This window comes from Denticeps clupeoides, chromosome 18 (genome assembly GCF_900700375.1).
Source record: "Denticeps clupeoides chromosome 18, fDenClu1.1, whole genome shotgun sequence".
In the NCBI taxonomy this organism is placed as follows: domain Eukaryota; kingdom Metazoa; phylum Chordata; class Actinopteri; order Clupeiformes; family Denticipitidae; genus Denticeps; species Denticeps clupeoides.
Window position 1 is genome coordinate 9,195,716 of NC_041724.1, and position 13,566 is coordinate 9,209,281.

Consider the following 13,566-nt stretch of genomic DNA (forward strand, 5'->3'; position numbering starts at 1 on the left):
TACAGCGGGAGCTGAAGCGCGCGGGAGTTGTTTTGTTCCAGCACTCCCTATCAAAACTGCACAGTCGGGACCGTGTCGCAGGAAGCCGCAGAAGAAGCCAATTGTTCTGAGAAATGAAAAGCCGATGACATCACCGCAAGCGTGCCGGCTGGCCAACTCTTACGGGCGCAGGGTAAGAATGCGGCCCACTTCAGAGGCTGCGTTAATGAGCGAGAAGACTCGCCTTGTCCAGTGGCGCGCTGCCCTAAATTCTGACGTTGCTTTTTATTTGCTTCCCGCGTCCTCTCTGTTCTCGCCCTTTCTCATCCGTTCTGCCCTTCTTTTTCGTTTTAAGATTGAGTCGAGTTGGGCTGGTGTTCTACAGGATGTGCATTGTGACAGGAGGGGACAGCAGGAAAGCAGCAGCTCCCCTCAGAGGAAGTGCCCCGAGTTGGGACGGGGCGGGCGGGGGGCTGCCTGGGAAGCGGGCCTTAACTCTCGGCCCCTATTGTCAAGATGAGAGCCCAAGGGGAATCTAAAAATTGTGATGCACGGAAAAAAAAGAAAAGGGGGGGGCATCGGAATCGTAGCTCGGTCAAAAGACAACGATAAATCACGGCCTAAACTGGCCCTGCAGGCCCTGGTACGCCTGGCGCTCTGTGTCACCGATCGCTGGCTACAATGGCGCTTTTAGGCCGTAATTCCGTCAGATGAGGGAGTGAGTCACCCAGACGGGGGAGAAGAGGCCGGCCGCGGACGAGGGGAAAGCGCGTACACCCGGAGATATTTACATACAGTCAGCCAGGCTTCCTGTCTTTGTCAGGCCGAGAGCATTTTTTTTTTTTTAAAAGCCCCATTGATGTAAGATCCACTCCTTCCTGTGCAGCGGAGAGAGCAGAAATGCCATATGATTACAATAGCGCCAAAACAGGACAGAAAGGAAACGTTTAAATTTAGGCTGGCCTGCGTGCTGTCTTTCAGCGAGTTGGACTTCACTCACGTCTTCTGAATTGTGTTTCTTCGTCCCAAGCGGCCGCTGAATGCTTATTACAGATTACAGATCATAAATGGACTTCGAAGCTATATATAATAAACAATACCATATAACATACACACATATGAAATGATAATTATTGCTGCTCAAGATAAATACACGTATATGGTTTAGGCCCATCCACAGGTCTTGTATCTTTAATCAAGTCAGTGTCACATTAAACGCTGGTTGCAAATCAGTAGCGGAAAAAAAAAAACTAAGAAGCAGCCAGAGGAACTGGGCGTTGTGCGTGTGCGTGTGTGTCCGTGTGGACGCGCCCGTGCTTTCGTGGGTGCGTGTGCTCAGTGCGCATGCGCGCGCCTTTTCTTGGCGTCCGCCCGGGCTTCTCCGGGCCGAGAGTTCAGTCGACTCCCACCCGGACAGCGCCGGGTCGCCGCGGACGGAGTCGCGGAGGGGGCGTCTGGACATGATAGGGAGGTGGGAAGAATGCGCTGGAAGGACTCGCCTCGGAATACCTCCGGCACGGTTTTATGGGGCTGAGAGAGAAAGAGAGAGAGAGAGAGAAAAGTTTTGTTGGTGCTGTCTTTCTCACCCCCGTCCGCACTCTCTAAACTCAATAGCTTTGCGCTTCTGGGCGTCTAGAACATGCAGTCCGGCCGGAAAATAACTTAGGTAAGTTTTTCTTTTCTTTTCTTTTCTTTTCTTTTCTTTTCTTTTCTTTTCTTTTCTTTTCTTTTCTTTTCTTTTCTTTTCTTTTCTTGAGTTTGTTTTTAATTCAGCAACATTGCTTGCACGAGTAATAGCACGTTTATGAACTTTTTGCCGCCCTGTCCATTTCCTAAAGTAAACAAGTAAGTCAACAAACCAATAATTAATAAAAAAAAAAAGTGAACAAAAAATGTTCCTCTGTGGTTAATACGTCTTATTTAACACAATACTCTGCACATAATAAACGATTAACATCTTCTTGGTGCTCATATATGGTAACTTTTCTTTGTGTTCCCAGCGTACTCACGCCGGCCTCCAATAATCGCCGGTTATAGCGCGCCAGTGGTTTCCATGGCGACCCGCGCATCTGCAGCGGAGCGGAGGTGAGTGTGGATGTGCTGAAGCGGTGTGGAGGAGAGACGCAGGTCCGAAGATGTGGGTTTGGGAGCGATGCTGCCTCCGGCTTTGATCTTGTGCAGCAGCACATGCTGACCTCTACAAAAACACTGAGTTTAGCTAGAAAAGAAAAGAAAAAAAAGATCAGGGTATCAGCACTTCGTCATGACCCATATCACCGAGCGGAATATTCTTCACGTTTATGCTGAGTGTGCTGTGAATTTTTTTTTAAGTAAAATTTTTTAACAGTACGTCATATAGTGAAAGTGAAGTGATTGTCATTGGTAAACACAGCGCAGCACACTCTGTCCTCCGCTTTTAACCAATCGTCATCCTTAGTGAGCAGGGGGCAGCCCTGTGGGACGGTGTGGCGACGGTGCTTTGTTTAGTGGCACCGCAGTGGCACCTTCTGATTACAGGTCCACTTCCTTACCCACTCGGCCGAACACTGCCGAACACGGCCATAGTGTAAAATACTTTACTCTATGTAAGTCACTTCAGGCCTGACCAGCATTATTATGACACCTTGTTACTCCCAGGATTCCTCTCAGCCAATCAAAATACCTGGATCTGACTCGACGAATCCAGATCATTTTTTAAATTTTAACCAGACAGCTGGGCAACGGGTGCGAAATTAATTCACTGCTCAACCAAATGCTGGTCTGGATGTGTCAGTCACAAGACATTGTGCATTTACTGGGGTGGTAATAGCCTGGTGGGCAACACACTTGCACATGAACCACACAGGTCACAGGTTCAAGCATCACTTAACAACTACTGTGTCCCCAATCATGTGTTTATGAAAATCCTTCAAAATCCCATCTATGTAGAAAAAAAAAAAGCATCAACAATATTATTTGGGCTCCTTGCTGATCCCGGTTATGTGTTGATCTACCGATTTATTTCTACACTGTGGTGAAACGAGCAGCGTAAGCAAGACATTATACCATTTTTGTTTTCTACGAAAGTTTCCTACAGAGGTTGTGGTGAGAGATGAAGCCTCGGGGCCTTGCTAGCTGACAGTGTCCTTGCCATGTGAGAGGATGGACAACCAAAGCAGCCCCATCTGTGAGAGCAATCCCAATGGCTTTGCGAACCAGGTATTCAATGTGTCCTTGGATTTGGAGAGTGAGACGGGCATCATGCGCATCCAGGAGCCAAACCCAGCTGAGCCGGGGGCGTCCTGCCCGCAGACTCCGGCAAGAGAGAGGCTCGAGGCGATCAGGAGGCCCAAAACCGGCGGAATTTGGAAGATCCTGACTCGGCGAAAAAATGCGTCCGAGCTCGAGAGACGGCCTCATTCCATGATTCTCCCCGGGGAGGCGTCCGTACCGAAGCTCTCATTCGTGGACAAGGTGAGATCTCTGAAGAAGCTCAAGTCTCCCTCCGTGTTTAAAGGTAAAGTCGGCAAGCTCTCTGGCCCGAAGTACAACAGCTCTCTGCGAGACGAGCTGGAGGACGACGGTGCCTGCCGGGACTTTCCCTCTGCACTGTACTCCCAACGGAGCGCGCTCCGAAATCGCGACCAGAGGCACTCCTACGCCGGCCACACCGAGTTCGACATCTCGTTCGAGGAGATCGACCTCGCTGCGCCTCCCGACCCCGACCAGCAGCCGCTGAAGCAACCGCTCGCCAACCACAACGGCTACAAATCCCCGAACGCCAAAAGGTCCTACCCCAACTGCTCAAACTGCAACAACTCCATTCATGGAGTTCATGAGGAGCGCCCGGTGAAGGACAGCCCCAAGGTACCTGCAGGTCGGAGGAGGTCGAAAGGGCCTGATGTGTGGAGCTACCTGAGGAGGATCTCCTTCATGGGCAGAGGAGGCTTGGCACTGTCCGAGAAGAGCTTCGACTCGATGCACACGTTAGACAAGACGATCGACTCGGACTACGGTTCCGTCGACTTTGAATGTATCAAAGACTTCAACCCAACACCTAAATCCGCGAGGGCTGATGGGAAAAGTGGCCATTTCGGGGGTCTGTTCCGCTTCTTCAACAGCATGGCTGAGACGGCCCGCAAATGGAGGAATTCCTCCAAATCTTTCTCGCCTCCTGAAGGGGACTGCTCGCCACGGTCCCGGCGGCTCAGCAACTTCGTGCCGGAGAAGCCCGACTCGCCCCTGCCTGCCTCTCACCTCTCCCCGGGCTCCAGTCTGTGTGAAGTCTCCGCCGCGGAAGTGGTGGCGGGAAGGTCCCCGAGGGTGATCCTGAAGTCGTGGCGAGCCTGTCCAGACTCTCCAGGTGCAAACGGTCTCCGGAGCAACAACTCGGACGGGACGGGGTCGCAGTATACCTCGGCCCGCACGTCCTTGGCCACCATCGAAAACCACCAAAGGTGCGACGGCACAGAGAGGAGCTCCCTCTTCGAGGCGGAGGCCCGGTCTGAGAGCGTCTCCATACAGGAGGGCGGCCTCGCTGGAAGTGAGAGGGGCTCTGTGGATGTGCCGGTTCCCCCGGATCAAAACCAGGACGCCAGCAACCAATCGAGAGCTGCGAAATTGCCTGGTGCCTCTCAGCAGGTATTGCATAATTTGGCATTTTCCTTCATTTGAGATAAATACTGTCATGTGTTCTTCTGTCATAGAGAACTCCATTACTTCACTGTGATCATTATTTAAAGTGCATTGTTAATTTAAATTTTAATTACATAAGACCCATCTCATTGCCTCGTCATTGCTAACCATTCCATTTAACCATTCCATTCTAAATTCTTTTTCACTGTACCATCTCTGGTCTACGGAAATAGAGATGATCAGAACTGCATTTATTAACTGAGCCTGAGGAAATAATAGTTTTTTTTTTTTATTAAGTCAGGAACTTCTGCAGTTAACACACACAGAGGCCATTGATTTAAAGTTGATTATAAGATAAGCTGATCTCGAATAGAGTTGGACGATGGGTCCATAATTAGATAATTAACTATTCGGACAAAACAATAGTCCTGATTGGGGTTTTTACTCTCTGGACGTGAAATGTCCAACTATGCAAGTCTCTTGTTTTCATGGTTCCTAAAATCATGTGACATTAGGACCAGCGGAGCCCGGTGCACCCTAGCTGGATCTCTATAAAGCCCCCATCCACAGTCAGGCGGAGACCTCGCCCCGCCTCGCTCTATGCCGCCCCTCTTAGCTTGCCGCCCCCCATCCTAGAGGAAGGAATTTCTTCTGTAGCAAAAAGTGGTGAGGACCGTGACAGGCCGGGGCAGACAGACGTTCCCAGCGTGCGTCACCAACATCCGGTGAAAAGGCGCTGTCCCCAGAAGAGGCCCCACTCTGTCATAGAAGGAAATAAAGCCATCAAGGTGGAAGATACACAGATGTGCACAGTAAGCCATTGTCGACTAGAACCCTTTTGCTTAATTAAAGAACCCGTGTTCACTTTTCGCCTTGCTTGCAAATTCTTTCATTTTGCACTACGCTTCGTTGCAAAAAAATATGTATTATGGTTGTGGTATGAAATATAGAACGTTTGCGGACGTACTACACAATGTGAGGGGTCAAAGTATATTAAACTACAACCTCAAGCACAGTTTTACCTGGATGACCCTAAAGCAGATTATTCTGCTCATAGGCCTGCTTGTAGACACAATGGGCATGAGCGGAATGCAGCGTTTTATTTATAAGTCAGATGCAATCTGAAGGAATTTAAGTTAAAGCTGGAGAATTCTCAGTGGTCTTGCTCTCTTTTCCTGTAATTATGTCCATGTAGCAAAAAATGTGTTTCTATTAATTGACCGTGTTCTGAAGCGAAGTGGTAACTGAAAGAATTTGGAATTTACAGTGGCTAGAATAATAGTAAAAAACTTTTTATATACAGTACAGGCCAAAAGTTTGGACACACCTTCTCATTCAATGTGTTTTCTTTATTTTCATGACCATTTACGTTGGTACATTCTCACTTAAGGCATCAAAACTATGAATGAACACATGTGGAGTTATGTACTTAACAAAAAGTGGAGACCTGACCTCCACAGTCACCGGACCTGAACCCAATCAAGATGGTTTGGGGTGAGCTGGACCGCAGAGTGAAGGCAAAGGGGCCAACAAGTCCTAAACACCTCTGGGAACTTCTTCAAGACTGTTGGAAAACCATTTCAGGTGACGACCTCTTGAAGCTCATCGAGAGAATGCCAAGAGTGTTCAAAGCAGTAATCAGAGCAAAGAAACTAGAATATAAAACATGTTTTCAGTTATTTCACCTTTTTTTGTTAAGTACATAACTCCACATGTGTTCATTCATAGTTTTGATGCCTTCAGTGAGAATCTACCAAAGTAAAACCTTTTGGCCCTTACTGTATATATGTTTTGTATCTGTAACCCAACTACAAGATAACACTGGGCCGTTTATGGGCTATTGTCGCCCTTTCGATGTTGTCCTCGAGCTGTGGCGAAACATAAATGTCCCATTGAACAAAACACAATGAAGATGACCTACTACCTCCACCCACCCGCTGACAATGATGGCCACATTTCTGCGCCAGTGCATTCAACACATGCTCATGTGCTTACAAAAGTAGCATTAATATTCCAGAACAAAGTGGCTTGCGTGGCCCCATTTCAGGCAGGTGGTATTTTTAGATACGGCTGCCCCCCTTTCTCCCCTCTTTTCTCGCTTTGTGACCATCACTTTGAGTCATCCACATTTCACCTGAAAGTAACCCCTCACCTTGTCCTGCATTGTTTCATTTTATTTTTTAAGGCTTTTGTTTCATTTTCCCTGGCCGGGACCTAACTTTGTCCAGTGGTTTCCAGACTCTTTCTCGCCCGCCGGGCGTGTCCCCTCAAGATCCCCCTTTCAAAGTGGTTCTTCAGCGGTGCCGATCCCTCCCTCTCCCTCGGGGGCGGGTATGCTGCCTGGAGCCAGCGGGCCTGGCGCACACCCTGCCTCAGACAGGTAGAGTATCACTCTTACTTTTGTTCCATTCACTCGCCGGGACAGCAGAGGGCTTGGCCCAATCGCTGAGTACGGAACTGTAGCCGCTCAATTGATTATTCATCAACCGTGATGCATGTAGGTGTCAAGTTCCGCGCTGATCTCTGCACTGTGATTGTGTCGTGCCTCGTTTAGCCTCTAATCGTTTACAGCTAATGCGCTGCCGTTTGGCTGAACACTGTAAAACCAGAGCAGCAGCATGATTTTACCGTGTTCATTTAGACCAGTGGCGAACAGCTGGCGAGGGAAAACTAAAGCGCGCCCTCAAGGAGGGAGCGTGTTTGGGATCAGACATCCTCAGACCCCCCCCCCCGCGCAGCTTGTGAGCTGGCGCCGTGCATCAGCTCCATCCCCTGGCACTGGTAGACGACGCCACAGATGGTGCGTGTGACGGTTTCGAGCACCTAGGTGTGCCACCCGCCATACAATCCTCTTCAAAAGGCTCTTTAACAGGATTAGGTTAGATTAGATTCAACTTTTTTGTCATTACACATGTACAAGTACAGGGCAACGAAATGCAGTTTAGGTCTAACCAGAAGTGCAATAAGCAGCAAGTGCAGGATACAGTTCAAGGAGCTAAGCATGTGCTGTAGGGTCCTGTTTCTGTGACCAAGGGGGGTCTCACATGTCCTCAGCGGAGTCTATCGACACTGAAGTGTTGACACGTTGTATAATGACGTGCAAATACACAGTGTTCAACCGCAGAAAACTGAATTTAAGATGTTTCACAGCGGTAAATTTACAGTGTTCGAAGTACTGGGCCCCAGACTAGAGTTTTTATTACCACAAAAAAAAATGGCCCAATATGTCAACATCCTTGTGGATAAGTGAACAAGCATTGATCCTGTAGAATCGTTCCTGTTTCTCCTTTTCCACAGAGGAACCCCCTGTGCACCAGAGCTGTGTGTCCAGCTCTGCGCAGTGCTGATCTCTCAGTTTATTAGCATCCATATATTACATATGGGCACCGTAACGAAAACTGTATCGCTGAACTCCAGCTGAACTCCATTTCCCCCCTCGCGTGGCACAGATCAGCGCAGCAGATGTTCCTCGTACGCCGAACACTGGCCAAATCGGTTTGCGGCGTCGACAAAGGGCCATTTTTTACCGCTGACTAACACGGCGCAGTAAATCCCGGGTGCAGCGCGGTACGGCTTTCTGCAGCGCGACAGTACTGATTTATGCTTCATGCACTCTGAAGCTCGGCCTCGTCACCGTCACCTGTCAGCGCTGACGGGCCTCATAAAAAATGGCCGGTGACCCGTCCTCTGATATGCGCTGCGATGAGTGTCGGGCCGTGCCGCCGGCAGGTGACTGGACGTTTCTTACTGTTACAGCCGAGCCCCTGAGCCAGACGGGCTCTGTCCGACTGCGCTGCGGGAACCAGAGGAAGCTCCTGAGGCCGGGGTCCGAGCCGCTGCAGGTCAACAGCGTGAGTGGCCACCTCTTCCTTTCATTTGTCGTCTTTGCTGTCTAGACCTTTTTCCATCTTTTGGTGAAATAGTTACAATTGAACCATTTGGACAAACGGTCCAAAAAAGTCAAAGGTGATGTAGTGACTTCAATCTTTGGTGAGATTGTCATGCCAGCCATATACATATAGTACACAGTGGGACGAAATGTTGTCCTCCTGAAACATAGCTGCAACATACAACACAACAGAACAGCAACACTCAGGCCCCATTCAGACGAGAACATTTTTCTCAAAAATATCTCTATTTGATCTGGCTGGTTTTTAGAAACCGAAAACCTGTTTTCGTGGAATGGTGCATGTTACATTTAGCCTTAACCAGCTTATAAATATTTCTAACTTTGAAATACTTCACTTAAAGAATACAATACTAGAAAAAGTAAAAAGAAGAGTCAGTGCAAATGTACTGATGTACAGTAAGTAGAAAGTATTAGAAGCATTATTTATTATTCACGTATTTATTATTTTCGTCCACTGTCAAATTCTGCAGTTGTACACACAACAATTGAGGGAATGAACTTCTAGAACCTCTCAGCAGGTCCAGGCACCTATTTTATGTTTTTATTATTTGTTATTATCTTATTAATAACAGGTTATTACTGTTGCTAATATGTAAAGATTCAGGGCAGCAAAACAGTTGATGACAATGATGATTTCATAATCAACAATTCACCAACATACGTAGTGTATTTTCAGGTTTTCAGGCAATTATCATGTTTTATTACTAAAGTAAGTATCAATCAGTGAGAACCATATGGACATAAGTGACATTTTGGGCTAAATGGATATTAGATTTTTATTTTTATTTTAGGTTCATTAAACAAAACAAAACAAAGAAAAAACACATAATAACATATAAATATAGTTCAATATGTAAACTTTTATGTCTGTATATGGTCCTAAACCTAAAAAGCAGGCAAAATGTCACATACATTTTTATCTATATGGTTTTTAGCCCTCAACATTATAAATAGCATCACATCACTTTTCATTTTTCTTCTTACCTCCTCTCTGTCTCACACCATTTTTTATCCTCCTATCCTCACCAGCACCTACATGGTTTTCTGTGTGGAGAGGCCCTCCTTTGCTCCTATAATTCCTGTCCTTGTGAAATGAAAAAGGAGCATAATTCCTCTGTCTGTCCTAAGCCTCCCACCATCTCTCTGTGGCATGTAGGAAGTGTGTCTTCTTACTTGGTTTGGGCAGATAATCAATATTATTGATTATGGAGATTTTTTTAATACCTGGAAATGCACCAAGGGGTTGGAGGGAAAATCAAAATAATTGCACATTGAAAATGTGTTTTTGGCAATTGCCAGTTGGATAATAAAGCCATCATGAATTTTTGCAGTGCCGGCATGGAAACTCATTTCTGGAAACTGTTGGCTGTACATCGTTGCTGCATCATGATGGTGTTTGTGCTCTCTTCTAATTAGGTATTATCAATAATCAGGATATTTTACGGGGAAAGTAATAGATACTGAGAAATCCAATATCGGAACATCCCTAGTGTCAACAGCGATGCAATCAATCGGCTTCTCCTAATTATCCTCTGTTCATCGCCTGACTGATGTGCTAAATTTCATCAGGATGCCCCCGCGGGCGTGACGCACGCTGCCGCTTGTTCTCTTATTGGGCTCTATCTTTGGAGCTCCTCTTTGTGTGGATGAGAGGGGGTTAAACAGAGATGAGTGTGGGGGCTCACTGCAGATGCCGGCTCAGATTGTCTGTGTTTGGTCTGACTCTTCTAATAAGGCACTGAGGGGAAGAAATGCTGCAGCGGCACGGGCTTCGCCGTCCTTTCAGCTTATGATTTAAGGCGTTGGATTTTAAATGCCTATATATTTCCATTGCCAGTGTCTGGTGACGACCTGCTGCCTTTCATTTTTAAACACTCTAAAAACCTTTACTAGACCTTTACTAGAATGTTTCTCTGTAAATCCGACCGTAATTAATCTCTGTTGAACTCTGTCTTAACCCTAAACATTACTACTGCTGATGTAATTTATTACATGGGCATAATCGGTGACTTTATGGTGACCTGAGGTTCTCATAGTGAACACATGATGCAGTTCTAGAACCAAATGAAGAATCATGAGGATGGAATTTAACTCCAGGAGAATTGGGACGCAGCACCAGGAATGAATATTCCTCCATGCTGAGTGATCACAGGACAAAAGCTTTAAAGTTGTCTTTGCTCTAATCACATTATGCAACTACAGCTATGAACAGATGAGTCAGCAGAGCAAAGGATTGTGGGTCCGTCGGGTGGGAAGCGGGCTATGGGAGCCCCTTTTCCACGTAGGTGTACACAGTTCATTCACATTTTAGGCCAAGCTCTCCCCATCGTCGGAACGTCGGCGCGATTCATTCCAGGGCTCTGGAGTTGTTAAGCGCCAGGCAGGTCTGATGAGCGCAACGCATCGCCCTGACAACAGGGCTTGTTTGCAGGTTGCCCACAGAGCCTGAAGCGAGAAGATGTGGGCAAGCCACTGCTAATCTCGTTTTTAATATGCTACAAATCAACAGACATTGTTCGGTTAAACTCCGCAGAACTCATTATATGAACATCAAATATTTTAACACATTATGTATTTATAACTTTGAGAACAGTGGTGAGAAAGGTGTCTAGTGTTGACAGGCATTTTGATTGGCTGGGGTGAAATGCCATTCTACCCAGTTGCCTTGTTTATTGTTCCAGTGTCACATGACCAGCTGCTGCTGATTTATAGATTGAAGGTTTTTTTTTGGCATGGCAGATACATGTAACGTTCTAGTGCTTGTGTTACTGTACTCTTGCTTGGGTTCTTGCCGGACACAGGTGTGTGTTTGTATAATTTTATTCACATTCTAAATACTAAAATTAATTTTCTTAGTAATCAGGATGAATATACACATATAGATAAAATACATATGTATATATGATACATTAAACTTATTACACCTTTTATAGCATCTGATTCATTACTTTCATGCTGTATTAATGAATAGGTCATTTGGAACAATTTTTCTTCCTCTGCATGAAAAATAGAGCTAGCCCTCCCTTGTGTTGCTGTATTGTGTGGTTAGTCATGGTGGGGGAAACTTTCCAGCATGTTTCCACTCCTGACAAGAGGCGAGAATGCTCAGACAGCGGTAGGGAAATCACAGTGGCACTACCACCGCTGTTGCTGGAAAGCCCAGGGTTACATAACATCTGAAAAGGTTCCCCCGAGGAACAAAGAGGAGAACGGTCGAGCTTCCGCTTTCTCAGATTGCACACCTGTAGCGATATTTTAGCCGAGGTCTGGCATTCTTACTCATGCATCCTGTTAAACTGAGCATTGTGGTGAAGAAAGCACCTGGTGAGCCTCACACACACATCCAATCCCCTCAGATGCACAAACAATGTTCCTCTGCCACTGGAAGTGCTTTATATTCTCCGCAAGTCCAGCCCCTCTGACAGCTGGCTCTTGAAGATTCCCCCTGGTTTCCGGATCTTTTAACTGCACAGTTTAAGTCCCCATAGAAGCTGTTGTTTACCCAGACTTTAATACATTTTTGTGTGTGTGTGTGTGTGTGTGTGTGTTTGACAGTTTCCAGTAGCACTGTGCTCTGTGTCATTATATTACAGAAATGCTTTGACTGTTGTGTATCCTATGTCCATGGACCACAAAAACTCAACATGGAGATTCCTTGTGGAATCCCTGTTAAATATGCATTTCAACTTAGAACACCACTAACCATCTGATCAATAAGTGAAATGTTACATGTTACTTTACTTTACTTTACTTAGCAGATGCTTTTATCCAAAGTGAGGAAGAGGAACATGTTACAATGTTACATATGCTTTTGTAACATTGTATCACCACCAAAAATAATATTACATGTTATATGTGCATTATTTCATAATTATGTTCACCAATTAAAAAACACAGAGTAGGGTAATTTAACTAGTTTACACAGGAGGCCATTTTTATTCCTAATATTATTTTTTATATGAATATGTATTTTTTTTCAATACACTGACATCCAGTCAACACTGAAACATACAGGTGGTGATGTTAACTGCACTAAAATGAGGATATTCAGAATAATAAAAATTGTGAACTGGGTACTGAAATGCAAAATTTGATTTGGCTGAATTAGCATAAATGCTAATAGCTTAAATGCTTTTAGAATAATCCACAGCAAAGATGCTTGCATATAATGAAGGGGTATATATGGAAACAAATCAAATTGACTAATGGACAGATACAAAAAAAATTACATATATAAACATTGTATTGTCATGTGTTTCAAAAACTCAACCCTTTATTACACAGACCTGGGTAGAATAGAAATGCTGATCCCAAGCCTGATTAACATGCTATAAGTGAGGTGCATTATCCATAATGGTTCATTGTGGCAATCTGTGGTGTAATGGGCTCCGTTCGGAGACGAGCTCTTTAACGCGAGGCGTCGATGTCGCACCGTTTCGGGGGGCCGTGATGACGGCCTCAGGTTGAACAATGAAACGCTTGCGTGTCGGGCTTGGCTCTAGCCGGCGCCTGCTGACAGCTTTGGCCGTGCTGAAGCCCAGGTGGCCTCGTAGGCTTGGATGAGTCCTGACACCGGCGAGGCGCCCGCCCGGAGCACTGGCGATGCCACCGGGTCCCTCACGTTCGGTCGTGACAGAATAGCAAGGGTAACGATAAGCGCCTGTGTACCTTCTGAGGCAATGAGGGGCTGGTTTGTTTTTTTTCCTGAAAACCGGCTCTTGTTGTGCGCCGGTGTAGATAGCTGAGCTCCTTAAACCGTTTTTTTTTGCATGAATGAAGCTGGCGCTTTGTTTTGTGGCTGTTGTGAGAGAACCACATGCTATCTTTGGGGAGCTTACTCCGGACTCCTTTTTTTTTGTAGTTTGTTTTATTTCACAGCGCCACCTCAAGGGCTCTCTCCAATTTTAATGTCACCTGTCTCCCCGAGCGTTACAAGCGACCCATTGTCTTTCATCTTAGCTCGTTTGCCTGAGCCGAGACTTCCTACGACTTTATTTGTGGCACATAGTACCGATTGACAAAAAGTGTAAAAAATACTAGTAGATGAAAATGCATTACAGTTA

At 46.0% G+C, this 13,566-nt stretch overlaps 1 protein-coding gene across 6 annotated transcripts in view; it reads left to right on the forward strand.

Moving 5' to 3' along the window:
• Positions 1 to 1,372: 1,372 nt before the first annotated feature.
• Positions 1,373 to 13,566, forward strand: part of arhgef9b (Cdc42 guanine nucleotide exchange factor (GEF) 9b) — a 30,979-nt gene continuing 18,785 nt past the window's right edge. For 2 of the 6 annotated variants that reach the window (XR_003743010.1, XM_028960064.1), the window contains exons 1-6: positions 1,374 to 1,645; positions 1,980 to 2,064; positions 3,046 to 4,599; positions 5,109 to 5,405; positions 6,832 to 6,973; positions 8,350 to 8,444. Coding sequence is in view for 5 of the 6 variants with exons in the window: in XM_028960064.1 (XP_028815897.1) it covers positions 3,121 to 4,599; positions 5,109 to 5,405; positions 6,832 to 6,973; positions 8,350 to 8,444 (2,013 nt within the window). In the remaining variant the exon portion in view is untranslated. Of the gene's footprint in view, positions 1,646 to 1,979; positions 2,065 to 3,045; positions 4,600 to 5,108; positions 5,406 to 6,831; positions 6,974 to 8,349; positions 8,445 to 13,566 lie in introns of all 6 variants that reach the window. The other 4 variants (XM_028960065.1, XM_028960067.1, XM_028960066.1 and 1 more) reach the window with 3 other exon arrangements.